This window comes from Equus przewalskii, chromosome 5 (assembly GCF_037783145.1).
Source record: "Equus przewalskii isolate Varuska chromosome 5, EquPr2, whole genome shotgun sequence".
Taxonomy (NCBI): domain Eukaryota; kingdom Metazoa; phylum Chordata; class Mammalia; order Perissodactyla; family Equidae; genus Equus; species Equus przewalskii.
Window position 1 is genome coordinate 22,545,830 of NC_091835.1, and position 23,006 is coordinate 22,568,835.

General features: G+C 47.4%; 1 protein-coding gene across 4 annotated transcripts in view; it reads right to left on the reverse strand.

The window, feature by feature from the left end:
* Positions 1-6,671: 6,671 nt before the first annotated feature.
* The window catches only part of IQCA1 (IQ motif containing with AAA domain 1), a 155,622-nt gene continuing 139,287 nt past the window's right edge, over positions 6,672-23,006 (reverse strand). For all 4 annotated transcript variants that reach the window (XM_070618671.1, XM_070618669.1, XM_070618672.1 and 1 more), the window contains 3 exons: positions 19,093-19,270; positions 12,386-12,624; positions 6,672-7,289 (listed from right to left, as the gene is read on the reverse strand). In XM_070618671.1, coding sequence (XP_070474772.1) covers positions 7,161-7,289; positions 12,386-12,624; positions 19,093-19,270 — 546 coding nt within the window. In that variant the 3' untranslated portion in view covers positions 6,672-7,160. The remainder of the gene's footprint in view (positions 7,290-12,385; positions 12,625-19,092; positions 19,271-23,006) is intronic.

Consider the following 23,006-nt stretch of genomic DNA (forward strand, 5'->3'; position numbering starts at 1 on the left):
TTGGGTGCCTTCTCAAGGATGTATCCAGAGCCTTGTGATTTGGGAGGCGTGGTGAACTGGCCATGGTCCACTTATCACAATGACCCTGATGATTGTCACGGGTTAAAGGTTAAGGAATATTCCGAACATCTCTCGTCTCTGGGATGCTCGTTTCCTAAGGCGATAGGAGCTCAGAGCTAGAAGGACAGGCCCCAGATCACTGGGTTCTGCCTCCATCCTGCTCCTCCGAGCCACGGGGTGGTCCTGTGGGGTTGGGGAGCAGCCCTGTGACTTTGGGAAGATCATTAACCTCTCTGAGCCCTGCTTGTAAAGTGGAGATAGTTTCGGTTTTGGGTGGAGACGCACTCCCAGCGTGGTGACTGTCCATGGCGCTCTCCTGGGCTGCAGCCTCTGGCCCTTCCTGTCTGTCCTTGCTCCACCTGCAGGTGGGAGCTGTAGGGGTCTGTGTCAGCCTTTCCTGCCACAGCTGGGGTCTCCTCTGACTCCGGTGAGGAGCAGGAACCGGATGTTTTCACGGTGCACTCGCTCACTGTAGACAGTAAACACACTGCCCCTGCCCCCGGGGGGCCCTGGAGCACCTGCCTGTGCCTCTCCCCTGTTTGCTGCTCCCAGAGCCTGCTGTGGCCCTGGGTGAGGCCTGAGGCTCAGGGATGTAAGGGCCATGGGCATCTGCCATCAGCCCTACTGAGGAGATGGGGGCTGTGGGAGGAGTGTGTGTGTGTGTGTGTGTGTGTGTGTGTAGTATGTGTGTGCATGTGGGTATGCATGTGAATGTATGCATGTGTATTATGTAGGTGTGTATGTGTATGTGTGGGGTGTATATGCGTTTGTATGTGTATACATGTGTACCTGTATTTACATGTCTACATGTGTATGCATGTGTTTGTTTGTGAGTCATGTGTGTAGCGTGCTTATGTGTCCTGTGTACATGTATGTAGATGTGTGGCTGGACTGGCCCGAGGTCACTCAGCTGGTTTGTGAATTTGGACCGAGCCCAGCCCAGCCCAGCCTACCACGCGTTCTAAGAAATACAACCCTCCTCATAGCACACACAGCACACACAGCACACTGGCTGATCTTCCTTATCAGACAGGCCGGGGCAAGGACTGAGGAAGGGTCGAGCAAGGCCAGCCAAGGGCTCCAGAGATGGAGCCAGGGGTATCCCAGAGGCGATGCTCGGAGGTCTACCAGCCCCCAAACTTGCCCGCAACAAGGGAAACAGAGCCGAGTGAAAGGGTTGGAGATGGAAGGTGGGGGGGGGCCCTGTAGAGGGTCCCCAGCTTCTCACAGGACCTTTTTCCCCCACCCTGAGGAGGCAGGCACTTCCCACTCCCCTCCCCAGCCCTCCCCCTTCGTCACAGCGCTGCACCATCATCTTGCAGAGGTAGAGACCTCCCCCAGGGCACCTGCTCCACTGGGCTGGCTCCACTTTGGGCATCAGAAGTACAGTAACTGAACAGCGAGCGGTGCTCACGGAGGAGTCACTTGGTGCTGGGCACTGTGTGGAGCACACCGGTCAGAGCTGGGTTTCCTCTCCCCAGCAGCCCCATGAGGTGGAGATTAAATGCAGGCCCACGGAAAACACGGAGCGCAGAGCCAGAAATGTGGGAGCTGGGCCCAGACTGCGCTCGGATCAGCCAAGGCCTTCACTCTAACCACCAGAACGGACAGCAGAGACTATTCCTAAAATGCCTAATCCCTAGGCCAAGAGAAAGAGCGAGGCCGGGTGCTGGTTTGCCATGGGGAGGAACTGGTTTAGTTGCCTGGGGCAAGGAGACCATCATCTGACAATGAACCCAGAGTGTGGGGGCCAAACTCCCTGGACTCCTGGGTTCCCAGTTACTTCCCAAAGCCCAGAGTGAAATGTGCACCACTGACCGTCTACAAGCAAGAAAGAGTTACCGAGTGCATCCCATGTGCCAAGGGCCCCTGGACACACTGTCTCAGGCAATTACATGGGCGCTAAGTGCAGCTGTCGTGAAGAACCAAAGAATCAGACAGATCTGCCACTTCCATGTGGACTCTCAGATTCTCCATCCAAAAAGGGATGGAGCCGGGCAGCCGTCAGCCTGATCCCTGAGGCCAGGCCAGTTTCTGGGCACACAGGCCCATTGCACTGATCTGGCCTCGCACATTCATCGCATGACCATCTTATTAACGTCTCCTCCCCTACTAGGCTGCCGGGCAGTGCACGCCTGCATCCCAGTGCCTGGCACATGGAGGATGCCCAATGAAAGCCTTGGAGCAGCAACAAAGAATGGTGGCTATGGTGCAGCCGTCAATTCTCATGAGATGGAATTGTTGAGAGAACCACGCCTTAACAAACGAGCGATTCTAGTGGTGGAGACTTCAGGTGCTTGGAGACCCATATTTTGGGCCCCGGGGCCTTTTGGTTTTCCAAATCTCACTGGGTAGGGGGCTGCCAGTGTGGTTTCAAGTCCAAGGTTTTGTTAGCATCATGCCTCTCTTCAATTAAGATCTTCACTTTTGTAGACATCAGAAGCCACTTCTCTCAGAGGCTTAGATCCCAGAGTGTCGTTAGTGGCTGAAAATAGTGTCACTCTTGTCAAATAGCCCTGTGACACCTACACAATTACTGCCCTTGCATTGCATGTGGACGTCTGTTTAGGAAGAGTCACGAAGGTAGATTCTTGACTCCGAGGGTGCTCTAAAACGGTTAGTTCTGAACGGAGGCGGTCGTTTAAGCCCCGCTGGTCTCAGGAATATCATCTCAGGGGACCGTGTTACCAGCCAGTGGTTCTGGACCAGGAGCCTGCTCATTCCTCAGGGCAGGCCAAGCACAGAGCCATAGAGAGCTTCAATTCCACTTCATCAGATTCCATTCCACAGAGCGCTCCCTTAATGAGGGTTAATGACATTAATTACTGTCCCCTTCACTTAAGAAAATACTCAAGAGGAGCTAACTGGCACATAATGGTCCAGGAAGAGCTCAGGCCCCAGCAGAACTCCCACAAAGGGTCTGTTTCCCCTTACCTCTGCCAGTCCCTCCTCCCGCCCACCCCACCGCGCATGCCCCTCATTTTCCTGTCCTCATCGGGGGGCTGTCATTTCTCCTGTCTCCACGTCAGTTAAAAGGGGAGTTGCATCACATGACTGCACCACCTCTGCAAGGAGCTCTGGACCTTAAATGTGCATCACTGACAGCCTCACCGTTCGATAACCTGCCCTGGGGATGACGACGCAATGGGCATCCTCCCGCGTGTCTGACGCGATGAGCAGCTCTTGCCAGGGCAACCTGGCAAGAGCTACCCAAATGCAAGGTGCACAGATAATTTGACCCAATAACTTCTCTTCTGGGAATTTGTCCTACAGATTTTTTTTTCCCCGTACATACCCACAAAGAAGAATGTATAAAGGTATTCATTGCAGCATTGATGGAATAGCCAAAGGGTGGACGTAATCCAAATGTCTGTCAAACAGTGGATTGGTTAAATAAATGACGCCCTATCCAGAAAGTGGGGTATTACATAGCTAATATAAAATGAGGCCAATCTATGTGTGCTGATACAAAACAGTATCCAAGATATGTTATTAAGTCTAAAGAGAAGGGGGGTAGAACTACATACATATATGATATGTTACCATTGTGTAAAAAAAAGTGGAATATATGTCTGTGTGATTGTATTCTCAGGTATCTACACATCCTCTGCCACACACAAAGCAGGAGGCTGTAGTGTAAACGCATATGTGCTGGGCTCCGGTGTGTTGATACTTTGCCCACTTTGCAGTGTCGTACAAGGGGGTCCACTCGGCGTGGAGCGGAGGGCAGCTGTGAGCAGGGCGAAGCCCGCTGGGGTGGGAGGCAACATCATGGTTCTTGGTAAGCAGGAGGAGGGGCTGGCTGATGCAAGCCACACGGAGCTAGAGAGAAAACCCAGCAGTGGGAAGCGCAGGAAGTCATAGTTTGGGAGAAAACAAAGGGACCAGTGGCGATCAGGTCTCAGTGAGAGTGGGCTGCCAGAAAGAGAGTGAGCACATTGGGAGGATATTTAGGCCATCTTTACCTATATATATATATATATATATATATATATATATATATATATATATTTTTTTTTTTTTTTGGTGAGGAAGATTGTCCCTGAGCTAACAACATCTGTGCCAATCTTCCACTATTTTGTACACGGGATGCTGGCTTAATGAGTGGTGTGTAGGTCCACACCCGGGATCCGAATCCATGAAGCCCAGACCGCCAAAGCCAACCACATGAACTTTACCACTACGCTACCCGGCCAGCCCCCATCTTTGCCAATTTTTAAGACTCAAGTTACTATAAAGCTGCAGCGTTCAATATAGAAGTCACACTAGCCACATGTGGCTATTTAAATTTGAATTAACTTTAAATTAAAAAATCCAGGTTTTTCAGTTGCCGGCCACATTTCAAGTGCATAACAGACCCGTGTGACTATTGGCTTCTCCTGTTGGCGAGCACAGACCTGGACCATTTCCATCCCCGCGGGAAGTCCCATTGGATGGGGCTGCTCCAAAGCACATGGGTCGGTTAAATTTCTGTCCCTTCATTGTCAATTGTTTATTTAAGCTTCACCAACACAAATTCGTACGAGTTCTGAAAAAGGATGCTTGTTAAACGGAGACCAAGTTAAACGGCGTTGTTTACTTTTCATGTTTTCATCAGGTTCATTTCTTCAGCGTCTAGATCCTCCTACTTTGCAATGAACATCAAATCCTTGAAGTTCTCTTCTTGGGTCAAAACCAAGAGTCTGTTTCCCACGATATGTGAAAGACCGGCTCTCCGGGCCACCATCCTGGAGAGAGGGATGTTACTGCTCTCTGGGGTTAGGGTGGGGAGTCTGCCCATCGCTCCGGCCAATCTGGGCCTCGGCCAGACACAGCCTGAAGTGGGTAAGGCAGCTCAGGCCCCCAGGTCTGCAGAAATTGGGGTTCCTTTGGTATGAGAAGGCAAGTCAATGGCAGGCACTCAGAAAGCGGAGTTTGTCCAAGAGGGCAGACTCAGAGTATTTTTGGTGTGTATAGAATGTGTCCAGAGTATGTGGGCCCATGGCTGCCTCTCTCCGTGCAAATTTGTGTCGGTGTCCTGTACAGACACAGGCTGAGGGGTATGTGTTGGTGGCCAGAAGACCCCTGGGAACCACTGATGGTCTTGGGCATTGAAGATGCAGCCTCCTTGGGATCCAGGGAGAGGCTGGAGATGTAGTGTGGTCTGTGCAGGAGGAGATTTTACGACATTCTCTGGCATAAGCAAAACCTGTCGGATGGGGGATTCCTAAATTTCAAACCAAATTCATCCTACCTCAACCTGTGTTCTCACCACAATTTAGAAGCAGGTTATTTACTACCTTCCACGAAATAGTCTTTCATATTCTTACAAAATTTTTTCTCTCTTTTTAAAAAATTATTTATTGAGGTCATTTTGGCTTACAGCATTGTGAAAATTTCATTTGTACTTTATTATCTACCAGTTCCTGCATAGACTGCATCGTGTTCACCACCAATAGTCTAGTTTCCATCCGTCACCATACGTATGTGCCCCTTTACCCCTTTTGCCCTCCCCTCACCCCCTTCCCTTCTGGTAACCACCAATCTGTTCTCCTCACCTATGTGTTTCTTTAATTTATCCTTCACTCTTACTTTTCTGTTCTTTAATCTTTTTCTTATTTAGCATTAACTTTTTTTTTTTTTTTGAGGAAGACTAGCCCTGAGCTAACTACTGCCAGTCCTCCTCTTTTTGCTGAGGAAGCCTGGCTCTGAGCTAACATCCATGCCCATCTTCCTCTACTTTATATGTGGGACGCCTACCACTGCATGGCGTGCCAAGTGGTGCCATGTCCACACCCGGGATCTGAACCAGTGAACCCTGGGCTGCTGAGAAGCGGAACGTGTGAACTTTTTACGCTGTGCCACTGGGCCAGCCCCTAGCATTAACTTCTTCATTTAGGCTTTCTCTTCTCCACATTTACCCTATTTTTTTTTTTTTTTTTTTTGGTGAGGAAGATTGGCCCTGAGCTGCCATCTGTTGCCAATCTTCCTCTTTTTTTCCTCTCCCAAAGCCCCAGTATGTAGTTGTATATTCCAGTTGTAAATCCTTCTAGTTCTGCTATGTGGGATGCCACCACAGCATGGCTCAATGAGCAGTGCTAGACCTGCTCCCAGGATCCGAACTGGTGAACTCTAGGCTGCCGAAGCAGGGTGTGCAAACCTAACCACTACGCCAGAGGGATGGCCCCCACATTTACTCTATTTTTATGGAGCAGTTTTCATGCAGTCATGGGCCTGCCAAGGGTTCAGTGCTTCTCAAGAGCAGTAGACTGGGAATTAACGGGAATTATTTCAGTGCCAAAGTTTCAAATATTAGCTGTGTGGCCCTGCGCCTTAGTTTCTCCATCTTCAAAGTCAGAAGACTGAAATACAGTCACGCGCAGCATGATGACGTTTCAGTCAACAACGGACCGCATATACCCCGGTGGTCCCGTAGATCAGTACCATGCAGCCAGGTGTGCAGCAGGCTCTACCATCCAGGTGTGTGTAAGTGTGCTCTGTGATGTTCACACAATGACAAAATCGCCTAATGATACATTTCTGGAAACATATCCCTGTTGTTAAGTGATGCTCAACCCTAGTTAATTTTGCAGGTCTTTTTTTAGCTCCAGCAACCAAATTACTGAGTCATTCAAGGACAACAACTTTTATTCCATTATATAAAATATATTAATAGAGCAAAGAGTTAATTTATTAAAATATGTGCAAGATAATATACAATATATATGGATTAATAATTAAAACTAGTGTATCGATAGACCCAAATTACTTACTGGCTGTCAACTTAGAGTATTTTCTAACTATCAAATTTTAAACCTGTCCAGTAGGACGGATGACATGGAGTATCAACCTGAAAAGATTGCGGAGAGTGTGAAGAGTGAATTTTGTTTCTATACAAACTGTACATGGACTAAGGAACAATTACAAATTCTAGAAACAACTGCTACGGACAACTATCTTGGGGTACAGCCTCCTAAAGATCTCACTGAGCGGATGCAGAGCTGAGGAGCTGGTGGCAGGAGCCGGGTCGGCTTCAGATGGGCAATGGCGAGTCTCCTCCCTGGAGAGTCGGGCCATCTCCATCCCTGAGAGACGCGCAAGGATGGCTCCTCAGAAGGGCCTTACTTTTTCTTTTTCTCCTTTCTTCCTTTCTTTTCCTTCTTTTTTCCTTTATCCTTTTCCTTTTCCGTGGTACCTCCCGTTAACGCCAAGGCTCGCTTTCTACCCATAGGGGTTTTGGAATACCAGTCCTGGAAGAAAAGCGATGTTTAGAAAGATATCAGAATGACATCAATTCACCGGAATCCTCCTAAAGACAAAGAAAAGCTTGCTAAGAAGGAAGGGGCAAGCGGCATTAAACTTTGGGCATTTAATGTACGTTTAATACATTCTTTCTTAGGGGATGCTCCAACCTATATTTCTACATGGTTTGAAACTTCTATCTCAAGGAGTTAACACCTGCAGAGAATTACACCAAATCTAACCAACAACCCTTCCTGACTAAGTCCCCAGATTTCCTGGGGATCTTAGGCTATCTTTTTGTTTTTTTGAGGAAGATTAGCCCTGAGCTAACTAACGTCAATCCTTCTCTTTTTTGCTGAGGAAGACTGGCCCTGAGCTAACATCCATGCCCATCTTCCTCTACGTTATATGTGGGACGCCTACCACTGCATGGAGTGCCAAGCAGTGCCATGTCTACATCCGGGATTGGAACCTGAGAACCCCAGGCTGCCAAGAAGTGGCAGGTGCAAACTTAACCGCTGTGCCACCGGGCCGGCCCCACTCTTACGCTATCTCGAGGGTGTAGGTTTTCTTGGTGATGTGAATTTCCCCCATGGTTCACCCATGGCCACTAGAAGCTGGACTGGTGGCCATGTGTGGATCACAAGAGTCCATACACTCTGAGGGAGACTGTTGGAAACACGGCTGAAACACTGAGCCAAAATACCAACACAGCACTTTTTAATTGCAACTGGCCCTGTGATGGCATCTTCCGCAGCCTTCACATTTTATTTGAAACCTGAGAACCATCTTGGTTTATGCACTTCATCCCAGTAATACTTCACTGAGTGACCATACTATACGTTATTTACCAGTTCTACCATCAATGCACATACAGGTCATTTCCAATTTTTTTGTCATCATGAACAATGTTGAAATTTCACAATTTTGACGTATCTCCTCGCATACACGTGAGAAAACTTGTCTAGGGCATAAGCACAGAAATAGAATTGCTGGGGCTGTGGGTCACGTGCATCCAGAATCTTACTTGATATTTCCAAGTTGACCTCTCAAGTGGCTGTGAGCGGGAAGCTACCTCAGTCTTTGTTTGTCTTACAACGTCTTTATTTCCTCCTGTCTCTTGGATGCTAGTTTAGCTGGATACAAATGGCACGTAGACAGCTATTTCTCCTGAATACTTTGCAGATGTTGCCGTCTTTTGGCCTCTATTGTTGTCAAGGAGCCATCTGAGTTCCCAACTGCTGTGTCTTTGCAGGCAATCTGGTATCTTTTAAGACTGACTTGTTATCTTGTTCTCAGGTTCACGATAACGTGTGTAGGTGTGGATTTATTTTTATTCGTTCTGCTGGTCACTCAGAGTTTGCTTTTAACCTGAGAACTCATGTCTTTAATTCAGGAAAGTTCTCAGCAAACATTTCTTCAAATAGTTGTTCCTCTGATATTTCTTGTGTTCTCTTCTTCTAGAACTTCTATTAGTTGGGCCCTTAGTTGCACTTTACAAATTTTATCTTTTTGTCTCTCTGTGCTGCCTTCCAGGGGAGCTCCCCAGGATCATCTTCCGATCCACTAATTTGCTCTTTGACCATGTCTGGTCTGAAGTTCATACTTCTTCTATTTTTTTTCCTCATTTTATGTTAGTTACTATATTTTTGTGATTTTTTTTTTTTTGATGAGCAAGATTGACCTTGAGCTAACATCTATGCCAATCTTCCTATTTTTGCTTGAGGGAGATTGGTCCTTGAGCTAACACTTGTGCCAATCCTCCTCTATTTTGCATGTGGGATGCTGCCACAGCATGGCTTGATGAGCAGTGTGTAGGTCCTTGCTGGGATCCGAACCTGAAAACCCCAGGCCCCCAAAGTGGAGTGTGCGAACTTAACCACTACACTCCTGGGCTGGCCCCTCTTTTTGTAATTTTAAAAAATAATTCTCTCTTTTTATTCCATTTCTGCCCGTCTTTGTTTCAGAACTGTGTGTACATTTCTGATAGAAATCATGCCTTCATTAATTTTCCTGAACATCTTAATGACACTAATTTAACCATTTTTGTCAGATTGTCGTTAGCACTGGATTTCCTCACATGTTCTGGAATTTTGGTTTCCCGCTTCATTTTGAGTGGGAAGCCCTGTTCTGGCCTCTGTCTCTCATTCTTCCTCCTTCCCCAGCAGGCTTGCAGTTGCTTCTATTGGTCCTCTGAACCCAAATCCACAGCCGGGCTTTCTAACGGTGTTTTGAAGTTGGTTCCCATTGGTGATGTTGGTTATCACAGAAGCGGCAACGGCTGCCATTTCATCTTCCATGACTCCTAATCATGCTCTGTTTCCATCCCTCATTTTTCTCTGTGCCGCATGCCAGGCATATGGCTGCCCCTGAGTTTGAGATTTATCTTTGTTTCTGGCACTTGGGGATTATCTCATCCTTCTCTGAGCTTCGGCTCTGTTTCAGAGGAGAGCGAGACGGCTGAGTCCTTCAGGCAATGAACTCCTCATTCACTGAGACACAGTAGAGACCACGGCTAATAAAAGCGGCTTTGGAGTAAGATTTGAATTTCAGCTCTGCTTCTTTCTAGCTGTGTGACCCGGAACAAGTTACTTTGCCTCTTGTGTTTTCCATTCCTGCAAATTACCACAAACTTAGTGGCTTAAAATAAAACATTTATTATCTGACAGCATTGCAGGTCAGAAATCCAAAATGGGTCTCACGGGGCTGAAATCAAGGCGCCTGCAGGCTGGGCTCCTTTCTGGATGCTCCGAGGAGAATCTCTTCTCTCGCCTTTTGTGGTTTCCAGGGAGCACCTGCCCTGTCTTTGATTCTCTCTTCTGATTCCCTCTTCCACCTTTTATGATTACATCAGGGTCACCAAGATTATTCAGGAAAATCTCCCTATTTCAAGGGCAGCTTCCTAGCCACATTATTTCCATCTGCAGCCTTAATTCCCCATTGATGTGTAACCTATTTACAGGATCCAGGGACTAGGGTGTGGACATCACTGGGGGGGGGGGGGCACGATTCTGCCCACCACACCTCTCTAACTCAGTTTCCTCCTTTGTAAAATAGAGGGATTGTGAGGCCTAAATGCGTTAACAGAGGGCCTGGCCCAAAAGTAGTTGATGAATATTAGCTAACAGTATTATGATTATTACCATCATTCTTATTAACTATTTTCCCATCATGTCCGTGGGGCAGGGTGCAATGTATCAGGAGAATCAGCAAGACCATCAGCTGACATGTCATCAGAAGGACAATTAGGTCAAAATTTCTGAAGGCAATAATGTTCTGCCTGATTACAAGCAACTACAGCCACAGCGTCATTCCATCCATCCATCTGCTGGATAAATTTGCCACCAAACAGGTTTACTGAACATCTAGTTGGGGGCCAGGCTCTGTGCCAAGCCCTGGAGATATGGGGGGATGGGGCTAGTGGTCATGGTGGTCAAATGATTCGGTTTCCTTAAAAAATGAATAAAGTGGTCAAATATGCCAAGAGCAGATGTGAGAAGCATATGTGTTCTCATATGCCACTTCAAACTGGCAGCATTTCTTGTCTTAAGAGTATGATTGGTTATTGTCACTGGACCTCCAGCACCTGTAACAGATAGACAAGCTTCTAGAAATCACTTTAGAAAGTTAAAACCCCAGCTTAGAGAAGGCATAGCTTTTAACCCTTAAACCTAGCCCCTGAAAATCAGGAGAAAAATTACTAATCTAGAAAGGAGAAAAAAATTGGAAATTTCAGAAAAGAAAGTGTCACTCGAGGAGGATAAATATTTGCAATTACTACAAAGAAGGATTAAACAGTTAAGAAGAATATTAATTCAAATAGTTGGCAAAAACTCCAGCTTGGAGTGGGAAATATTTTTTTTTCCGTTTTGCTAGAGCAGGGTTTAGCAAACTGGCTGATGGGCCAAATTGGGTCTGTTGCTTGTTTTTGCAGATAAAGTTTTACTGGAACGGAAAGCAGCCACGCCCATGCATTTACATCCTGTCTTTGGATGCTTATGTGACATGATGCAGGGTTGAGGAGTTGTGACAGAGCCTGCATAGCTCTGAAAGCCTAAAATATTTACTCTCTGGCCCTCTGTGGAAAAAGTGTGCCAACCCTGGTGCTAGATCATTAGTGCCGGGATCAGTATTGTGACTATTTCTCACCTTCCCCTGAAGCCTTAGTGACAAAGCTGGAGGATAGCACGGTTTTTAGAGTTGGTGGAAAAGTGATACATCATAGAGGCAAATGTTCTTAATTTCAAGCAGGCCTCCAGAGACACGAGGCTGAACGAGAATTCTGATTCTCCTTCTGACAGTATGGCCAACATTGGGGTGGGTGTCATTGCATGGACATAATTTTCCTCCTTGTCTTCCCAGCTGGCCAAGGAAACTACCTTCAGGTCCAGAAAGAGAACACAACTGTGTTCATTTTGATTAAAAGGATTTTGAGGAGAGCCCGCTGGCCTGGGCATCAGGGACCAGGGTTCTAAGGTCGATTGTGCTGGAATAACGGACACAACTCTCTGCAACTTCTTTTTCTTTTATAAAAGAAGGATTTGCAAGAGTTGATGCTCAGAGTTTTCTCCAGATCTAAAAAATTCTGTGGACATCTCAGAATGTATTCAAAACTTAGAAAACTCCATTTTGGTGAGTTCTCTTGTGACTGACCATTGCAAGTGCACTGAAAAATGAAGTGGACAATGACAAAAACAACATTGGCTTGAAATATACTATTTAGGGAATGCTTTTCTCTAATCAAAACTTGTTCCATTATGTGAAATATGAAATAAAAACCAGTGAAAGCCAAGAAAAGGGTGTGTGTGTGCGTGTGCGTGTGTGTGTGTGTGTGAATCCAATGGTTTCAAAGCTGCTACTCAATTCTGCAATCTGGATGTTAATTTATAAGGTCATGGACCACAATTTTCCTAAAATTTGGAAGACCCATGCTTTACTGCTAAAGCTGGAAAGATTTTGTGATGCAAAAATTTCGAGTTTCCAAATTTCATTGCATATGGTGGAGTTCAAACTCATGGACCTTAGCAGATTCTCTAAAGGGAGGGAGGGGGTAATGTGACAAGTGTTTGCTGCTAAGATCTGGTCATACAATCATTCCATTTACCTTAAAGCTCTCTTCTTCCTCTTGGTATACCGGACTCATGCTGGTTATGGACTCAATAAACTCGATTGCTGTGAGCGGTTTATGAATTTGCTGGCGGATCCTCCGGTCCGTGAGCACACCCTTAACCACCTGGACTATGTGACCTTGGGTGAAGCCATCGGTGACCTTCGCCAGGCAACTTATATTCAAGGCATTAGTAACGACTCCTCCATTGCGTTGAATGATCTCTTTCCACAAAACTGTTGTATCCAAGATGGCGGAAAAGACAGAGAGAGCAAGGGTCACCATGGAGAAAGCGATATTAATCTAGTTTCAGCACGAGGTTGGATCTCATCAAGAAAGGAATGCCCAGGAGATCTATGTCAACTTATTAAAACTCAAATGAGCCGAGAGCCACATAACTAAATGCTTTCATCTGAGTGATTTTCAACCATGAGACACACATGTCGATGACCTTCAGGTCTATGGGTCCACAAGTCCTTGTGAACTGACAGAAAAATTAAACCACAGTCAGTATCACGTCAGTGTGGTACCTTTAAAGATGTTCAAAATCTTTCAAAATTGGAAATTCACATAGGGTGTAGATGGGATCTCTGCTCATCAGAATATTATATTTTCCAAAGTGTTTGGCTAAGTAGGAGTTTGATTTTTTTTTTTTTTAGCTATAAAGTTCATTTCTTACATTATTGTTATTATTATTTTGAGGAAGATTAGCCCTGAGCTAACATCCGCTGCTAATCCTCTTTTTTTGCTGAGGAAGACTGGCCCTGAGCTAAACATCTGTCCCCATCTTCCTCTACTTTATATGTGGGATGCCTGCCACAGCATGGCTTGACAAGCAGTGTGTAGGTCTGCACCTGGGATCCGAACCAGTGAACCTCAGGCCGCCAAAGCGGAACATGCGAACTTAACCACTGCACCACTGGGCTGGCCTTCTTACATTATGTTTATATGGAATGATGTAGATTGGAATTAGAATTGGAATGCAGATTCCAATTTCCATTAGCGACTGCCAGGCTCCGTTCCCTTTGGGTGTAAGACACTGTATTATACATTGTATTAGATAGAGCAGTTTGACCCTTATTCTCTTCCCCATCAGCTGCAAACACCCATAGGCTGACTGATCTACTGGATGGGTGCTCGGCTGTTCTCTGGGTTAGTGGGACCTGGGGTAACCGAGAGATTTCACTTAGAACACGGGGATGTTGTGAAAATGAATTATGAAATCATTCTTGATGCTAACTTTGGAGATAGAATGGACTCCTATGCAACATTTGAAATGCTACACTTAGAGAACCACCTCCATTCTGCAAAGAGAGGTTTCAGGAAAGTAAACGAGTGTGGCTGCTACTCGTTCAGTTGCATCCAGACAGCGAGGAAAGGTGAGGGCAGTGGCCAGGCTGTGTGTCTCAGAGCCAGTCTCAGCACTGGGAGGATCTGGGCAAACGTCTCCAAAGCATTCTGACCTTCTTTAAGGAATATTTGAAACAGTTTTTAAAAAGATGACCGTTACTCCGTGATCTGAGCACTGTCAGGTGGTTAAATGACCACATCACCCAAACACATGGATCCAAAAATACTGAAATGAAAAGCTGCAATTGCTGTCAAGGACTAGAATGACTTGTAATGGGGGCATCAGGGTTGAGAGCTGCAGGGAGACCAGCGGGGGACACAGGGGACCCCAAATTAGCCTAAAGTGACATCTACCCCGGATCTACTCTGCTACTCCCTTGGTGGGTTTACTTGAGTTTGAGCCAGTCTTGGGTTTACCTGTAAAACGGGAGTAGAAAAGATTTATTTCTGAGGCTGCTGTGAGAAATAAGTAAAAAATATATAGAAAGCCTTTGGGAAAGCGCTGCTCCAGCGTATGGCGGGCACTTTATTTCCAGAAGTTGTATCACTGTTGTCCTTGTAAATGTTATTATTATTATTAGTCATTCCATTTCGTACCGAAGTTTCCTGATGCTCGTTAAAACATCAATTATAAAAGATAACACCAAATAAACTACGAATATTTCAAAGCGTACTTGTGTAAAGAGAGATTGCAGCAGATGAGGATTACCCTCAGTTAAATATAACAACTGTTGTAGAGTTAGAAATCGGAAAATAAACAGCGACACCAACAACCAGACAACATCATCCCTTGGGATCAAGTATGTCTCCAGTCCAAATTTATAACACCTAAAAAAAAGTGCCGAAAGGTCTGAGTGGTGACTCTGCAGGCTGAGAAGGGAACAGGTTTAATGGGAAAGTCACAGGTGACAGCCCCTAAAGCTAAGGACCCAGTAGATAGCCCAGGCTGGGGACGCAGAATAGCTTCAGCCTTGGGCACCCATGGGCAAAACTCCTACATGGAGCAGACCAGCCCGTGGGCGAGCAGTGAGGGCCAAGGGCTCCCCAGCAACAGACAGTCAGCTCGCTCCCTTGCCCCCCATCCAGCTACAATAGTCAGAGCCTTCCAACCTGCCAATCAGAGGGATCTCTCTAAGCCAAGATTCCTGAGTAACGGAGCAAAAAACTCCCATTGTTCTGGTAGAATGTGACCATGCAAACGCACCACTGATCATCTAAAATGTATGATAGTTGGTATTCACGTAGAGTTTGATCAAGATTCCTTGAAATACGTAAATCATTGATTACTTCCCAAAGCTCACCATTTTTTAATGGCGGCGCAGTAAGTGAACTCTGTGGAGGTTGTCACAGCGATGGGGGGACTTGTTCACCTGCCATAGTCATCTCTAGATCCAGAGAATGGGAAAGAGAATCAGGCTTAACATCCCTCTCCTGTTTGATGAACTAGACGTACTAGCCTTTCAAAGAATAGCTTCTACCCCTTTTCCAAAGCCACCGGCTCATGGGTTCTTGATCCTTTAATAGTTGCTGTGAGGCTAAGAGGGGGGTCAGGTGCAGAGTGAGTCACGGCCTGTGGGCTCATTGAGGTGGGAGCCCCATAGCCAGTACTGGAGCCAACGGCAGGCTGCTGAGTCTTGGGCCCACAAGTGCAGGTGGAGAACACAAAACTACAACATGCTGGGGGTGGCACTGGGTGTGGTGCTGAGGACCAGAGGCCAGGGACTCGAGAGGGCTGAAGTCAGTGGAGGTGCTCTCCAGGCCGGGGGCTGTATCTTACCTCCCCCTCTTGGATGCAGAAAGTTCCTCCTCCTTCAGACTAATCTACCTTTCTCCTCCTCCTTAGACTGAAAGGAGTCTGGTCCTCAGGCCCCCTTCTCCGCTTTTGGCATTCCAAATGGATTCCATCCTGCCTAGTGCTTGAGATGATGTATGTAGTATCTTAAAATTCACTTTTATTTGGGATTTTTCAAAAGCACGAGAAGTAAATAATATGATTTAGGGGAACTTCTGGTCTCTGAAGCCTAGCATTCCAGAAAAATCAGAAGATGTGGACTGGACTTATCCGACCAGACACTGGGTCTGGGGTGGGGACCTGTAATGAATTGGGTTATTAGCGAACAGACCCCAGGGAAGAGAGGCAAGAGGAGGAAGCATTAGGAATGTGGAGTGAAGGAAGCCCAAAGGGATTTCTGGGCACTAGACAAGGCATTAATCAACCTTGGGGGTGGACATTCTGTGCAGAGACATTGTGAAGGAAGCAGCTAGATTTGGGGAAAGGAGGTGAATGTTGAATTATATTTGGTAAGCCTCAAGGACTGTGTTTCCTCAGGCTGAGCCACTCTTCGCTTCTCAGACCTGTCACTCCCTCACACCGCCTCGGGGAATTTGAGAAGTGGGATGGTGAGTGTGCCTGCGCACCTACGGCACTCTGCCGCCCGTAGATAGATGGCCAAGCAAAGGCCCAAGTTATGGATTTGCAGCTCATGCTTTATGGGCTGGAAGAGACCATTTTTGATCACTGCAAAGACAGGAACAGTCTTTCTTCAAGATGGATGTGCCAGCCACTGTGGCTGTGAAAACTTCAAGGTCACTGGAGGAAATGTTGCACAGCATTTATGATGGCGGCAAGAATGGCGGTCTGAACGAATCACCACGCGAGAAAGAAATACGTGATAAGCATGTGGTTTAGTGGACAGAGCCCCGGGCCCGAGACGACTGTTGTGTGCAGGCCTGTCCTCTGCCCAGAATGGAAGGGAAGCTTTCTCCTTCCTCCCGCGTGATGCTGCCGTGAGGAGATTCAGGCTGGAATCTGCAATGGGATCTGAGTCCCTCGAGGTGCCTAGCATTTTATCAAAAGGACACAGTTGTCCCTGTTGGATATCAACAGGGCTATCAACAAGAGCCTCTGGTTCTGTCAAACAACAGAAACTATTCCATCCAAAGTCAAGAAGCATGCTCTGGCCCCTCAAAATTAATAATACTCTAGCTTACTCCATTAAGATCGCTTAAAATAGATATATAATACAAAAAAAAGACAGAGCGTGAGAGAGGAAGTCTGACCAAGGAGAATGAGAGCGGGGAAGCTCGGATAGAGCCGGGAGCGGGGAATCCTCTGCAGTGACTCTCAGTGGGCTGTGACTGCTGATGCTCACCCAGCTCTGTGTAGACACCTTCCATCCCTGCCTCCTTGAACCTTAGGGGCGCCATGCGAGCCCTTCTGGCAGAAGAACTGTTGGCCCCATCTGGGTCTAGTCCCTAAAATCTCCTGTGAGTTCCTCCAGAATGTCTTTCTCTCTTCCTTTGGTGCTGGCTGGATGCAAAGGATCCAGTGGAGGACTTAGAGGCCCTAGAAGATGGAGAAGCCACTGGACGGAGGGAGAAATGACTGGGAGCAAAGTCTTCTGTACTTGGCGTGTAACATTGATTCATGAAGCCAGGATCGCAATACATCGAGACAGAAATGAGTGCACATTGCGAATGGAGTGGTTAATAAGCTAGGAGTTTATCATATGTGGGGAGTAGAGGATTGCTCTTTCAGCAAGTAACATTGACCAGGAACTTAAGACCAACCAGAAAGGACCATATAGTCCCTCTGTTTTGGCAGTGGTATTGTGTCTGGAGAAAGATTAATAGAAACCAAGTCTGACCTAATCATGTTTACTAAGACCATTAATACTAACCACTGATACCACACCACCACTGCCGCCATCACCTCTACCACCACCACCACCGTGACTACCATCATCTCCATTACTACCATGCCGCCACCACTACACCACCAACCTCCCCAGTGTCCCCCTCACAACTGCCAAGGTGACTACCATCATTTCCATCACTGCCATGCTGCCACCACCATCATGACCATTTCCAACACTGACACCACCATTACCACCTCTACAAATCTATCACCATCACCACCAACATGGGAGGTAAAGACGACCCCTCAGTGAGCCACACCTACGGTATTCACACCCTTGTATAGTTGCTGCCTTTGAATCTGGGCTGGCCCTGTGACTGGTTCTTGACCAGCAGAGTGTGGCAAAAGTGACTGTGTGACTTCTGAGGCTGGGTCACAAGATCGTTCCAGCTTCTGCCTGAACCTCTTGAAACGTTTGCTCTTAGGGACCTAGCCACTGTGCTGTGCAAAGCCACATGGAGAGGCCAGGTGTAGGCTGTCTGGTCAACAGCTCCGGCTGACCTCCCAGCCGACAGCCCCAATCAGCTCTAGTCACAGCAACGAACTACCTTGGATGTCCAGCTCTGTGGAGTCTTCATATGACTGAGTCTAAAGTGACATCAGATCACAACATCTTGAGATATTTCAAGGGAGAGCTCCTCCGTTGAACCCAGGGAACCCTCAGAATAAGTGTTGTTTTAAGCCACTGGGGAGGTTTGTCACACAGCAAGGGATAACAGAAACAACCACCAGCACCACCACGGCCATTCGCCACCCCGCCATGTTCTCCTCCGCAATCACCACCACCACCATCTTCTCTTCCTCTGTCTCCAGCACCGCCACCCATGCTCTCCCGGGAGCTGAGATGGTGTTAGACATTCTGCTAACCTCATACAAGGGTCACAGCAGCCCTGTGAAGTGTCAGTTCTCCCACTTAACAGATGAGAAAATGCAGGCTCAGATGGTCAACCAACTTGTCAAGGTCGCCCAGCTATTCAGTGGCAGAGCCCGGATTCAGAACCCGGTCTCATCAGAGCCCAGATCTCGTGGCTCTTTCCAAGGTCATTGCACTGCCTCCCAGGGTCACGTTTTTCTATTGCTGCCGTTCAAAAATATGTTTCCAAATAAGTGGATTCTGAATCTGTCTAATCAAGAAGAAAAAAACTAGAAAAAGTAAGTTCTGATGGTAGTTAATATTTATTTTAAGTAAGTCAACCTGCTCCTGGATTCGTACTTTGAGGCTGGAAAAATGAAAAAAAATCAACCTGGTGGAAAGAAGTGGTGCTGTCCGAGAGAGACACCATCACCACGGTACAAGATAAGTGACCCTAATCTACCTGACAGAAGAGAAATCACACCCACAAGGGCATTTGTCATCTGCAGGGCCAAAAATAATAATCCTTGTCCAGTTTCCTTTAGTCGTGGATAAAAAGGAATAAGTTAACAACAGAACAAAGACGTACATTTTGCTTTTATGACCCAGCTGTTGACATCCCCGGAGCAGAGCATGGCTGACATCCAGGTGCGCACATCCCTCCAGGGCACGTGCTCCCCTAACGTCACCTTGTGACAATCACTGGGTGACAAGGGCCACCCTCCTGGCTTCACATGCTTGCAAGCTGACACTGGACAGCCCAGCCTCAGTTACCCGGCCTGGGAAGGGGCTGGGGGTACTTGCCATATCTAGAAGCATAGTCTGGTCTGGGAATCAAAATAATTTTTTGGTAAACCCTGCAGAAGGACTGAAGTTCAGCATCGAAAGGACGCTTTGTGGTCCCCACAATCAGAATCCTGTCGTCCGGCTTCAAGAGTTTCAGGATTTTGGGGAGCTGTTTTTTCAGGCGTTTTGGTTCCATCTGGGAGAAAGAGAGAGGGAAAAAAAAGCATGAGCCACACATAGAAAAAAGAATTAAGAACTACAGACCATCTGCGGTGAGAATGCCCTGCGGCATACGTTGGTTAGAGCCATTGCACAGCTCTAACAAACACAATTTCTTACACCTGGTCCCGGGCCGGCTCTCGGGATGTGTTTCCTACTTCGGGTGATTTGAATCTCTCGCACATCCTGTCCTCAAGCTCTGTATTCAGATTTGGAAAGGAGCAAGGAAGGAAGCACCTGACGGAATGTTCTAGCACCTTAACCCTGAGAATGGAACACAGTGGTGGATTTCCAAGCGGAAGGAAGCCGGCTGGGGTTGAGAATTAGTTTGTGGTGCTCTGCGTCCCTCTGAGCTGTTCTGAGGGTGAACTCAAGATTTCCTTTGCTGACGGCGGTGACAATGAGGGACCGGGGTCCTGGATCTCACATCTGAAAAACACCTGCTTCTGCAAGAGCTGGTTCTGTGAAACTTCTCTCTCTGAAGCAGTTCGGAAATAGTTTGAACCTGAATTATTTTAGTATAATCTCAGCACTAAAGAGGGAAAAGAGTGGGGCCAGCCCGGTGGTGCAGTGGTTAAGTTTGCATGTTCCACTTCTCGGCGGCCTGGGGTTTGCCGGTTCGGGTTCTGGGTGCCGACATGGCACTGTTGGGCATGCCACGCTGTGGTGAACGTCCCACATATAAAGTAGGGGAAGATGGGCATGGATGTTAGCTCAGGGCCAGTCTTCCTCAAAAAAAAAAAAAAAAAAGAGGGATAGGAGCAAGATACGAGGTACCCCAGGGAGGATGATTTCTAGCCTGTGGGGGGCGGGGGTCAGATTTGGTCATGTTGCCATAGCAACACACGGGCTTTGAATTAACCTAGTCTGGCACAGCGGAAGCTGGGTAGGAGGAAGGAGAGTTGATGGAGAGGACCTCCAGAGAGATGCCCAGGCACAGTCTTGGCCATTTTTGCTCCCATTTGGCTCAGGGGTAGTTGAGCGAATCAGAGTCTGAATGTTACACCAGAGAGTGATGGGTCCCACCCGCCTGGCTTTCCTGGAGCAGCGCTGAGCACACTGTGTACACACGGTAGAGCCCAGACACCTGCCGTTTGGGCCACCAGTGGGAGAGAGCCCTGCATGCAGGAAGGGCCCGTGACTCTAGGGCAGGGAGTGGGTGCTTGATAAATTCCACCCTCGGGAATAAAAGTGAACAGCAGCGTGTTGGAGCCACAGCGGGCAGGCAGGAGTGACAGAGCTGTGCATGATCTATGGGGCCTTTGGGACAGGGACACTCACGTGCTATGGAACCCTGTTCCACGGGAGGCCCTTTGGTTGGCCCAGTCTGTCTTGGAGTCTGGCCCCGCAGAAGTGGGAGTCAGGGCTGGGACCCGCCAAACTGCTCTGCACAGGGGAGGGGAAGTGACAGGTGTCAGAGTACCACCTGGAGGGCTGGGGTGCCTGCAGAGATGGGAGACGGTGAGAGAGGGGTCCCTCCAAGGAAGGGTGAGGGGACACCCCTGGGGATGAGTGGCTGGACCGGGTTCTGAAGCGTGAGGGTGTCCACTCCACGCTGTGAGGCTGTTGGCCATGCAGCGCCTGCCGTGGTGGTTTGCATCCTTCCTCTCTTCTTCCTTTGGACCAGTGAAAAGGCCAAGTTCCATGTGTGGATTGACAAGGCGCAGATAGGCGCTAGATGAAGAAGAGCCATGTCCCCGGGGTGGGGGGTGGGGGGGCGTTGGGAGGAAAGCCTGGTGGGAAGCTGCAGAAGCTTGGGGGAGCTTTGGCTCTGGGGCTTATCTTGATCTCCAAGGAGGGGACAGGCAATTAGATCTAACGTCTTTGTTGTTGTTAACGCCGTCGAGCTGACTGACTCTTAGTGGCCCTGTGGACAGCAGAGAAGAACCCGGCCCAGCCTTTTTGCTCCATCCTCTCCCCTTCTGGCGATGTATCAGGCAATGCTCTGCTGCCATTCACAGGGTTTTCATGGCCAGTTTTCTGGGAAGTGGGTGGCCAGGTCCTTCTTCCTAGTCTGGAAGCTCCACTGAAGCCTGTCCACCATGGGCGACCCTGCTGGTATTTGAAATCCCAGTGACATCGCTTTCAGCAGCCCAGCAACGTGCAGACACCAAAGGATGAGAACTGACAGATGGGGGGTGTGGTTCCCTGACTGGGACACAAACCCAGAACACAGTGGTGAGAACGCCGCATCTTAACCACTGGACCACCAGGGCCGGCTCTCTAGCATCTGCCTTGCACTTATCACTTCTTACACCCAGGCTGGTGGTGAATCTGCAAGCTCAATAATACTAGTAAGTAGCATCTCTTGAGTGCTTACTGTGCTCCAGGTAATTCTCTGAGTGCTCGACAAGGACTTCTTCACTTGGTCCTCATGGCCCCCCTAGCAGGGGGACACTGTCCTCACTCGCACTCGGGAGATGCAGACTTGAGGCACAGAGAGGCTGAGGGATGCCCTGAAGTCCCAGAGTTCACGAACAGGACCCCAAGTGAACACGGAGGCAGTGACTCCAGACTCCTGCTCCTCCCTCCACGCTGGGGTCCCCTGCCTCCAGGGAGGATGTGCCAGGGGGCTTGCTTGTCCCCCCACAGACCCCTTTCCTGGGTAAGGGCCTATCCCAATGGAGGGCTGTAAAGGAGACTTAAAGATATATTATTATTATATTATGTTACATGATGATTACTTATATCATTATTATGGTATACATATCAGCTTTATTGAGCTAGAATTCACATACCATACAATTCACCTATTTAAAGTAAATAATTCAGTGGTTGTTAGTATATTCACAGAGTTGTGCAACCATTACTACAATCAATTTTAGGACATTTTCATCCCCTCCAAAAAAACTATACCCATTAGCCGTCACCGCTCATTTTCCTCCAACCCCCTTCTCCAGACCTAGGCAACTACTAATTTGCTTTCTGTCTCTCTAGATCTGTATATTCTGGATATTTCATATAAATACAATCATACAGTATTCGTTGTGTGTGTGTGTATATGTGTGTGTGTCTTTGCTCTTTCATTTAGCATGATATTTTTGAGGTTCACTTATGTCGTGACATATATTAGTACTTCATTTTAATCACTGAATGATATCCATTGTATGGATATGCCGTATTTCATTTATCCATTTATGAGTTGATGGACGTTTGTGCTGTTTCTGCTTTTTGGCTATTGTGAATAATGCCACTAGGAACATCGGTGTACAAGCTTTGGTGTGGACACGTATTTTCATTTCTCTTGGGTACATACACAGGAATTGAATTGCTAGGTAATTTGGTTGCTCTGTGTTCAACCATTTGCAGGAATGTCAGAGTCTCCCAAAGTGGCCGCACCATTTTACAATCCTAGCAGCAGAGGACGAAGGTTCAAGTTTCTCCATATCTTTGTCAACACTTGTTTTTGTCTATTTTTGTTTTATTTAGCCATTCTGGCGGGTGTGAAGTGGTATCTCATTGTAGTTTTGATTTGTATTTTGTTGATGGCTAACGATGTTCAGCATCTTTCCATGTGCTTATTGACCATTTGTATATGTTCTCTGGAAAAATGTGTATTCAGATCCTTTGCCCACTTTTTAGTTGGGTTACTTATCTCTTTATTATTGAGTTGTAAGAGCTCTTTGGACTTTCTAGACACAAGTCCCTTATCAGATGATTTGCAAATATTTTCTCCCATTCTGTGGGTTGTCTTTTCACTTTCTTGATTATGG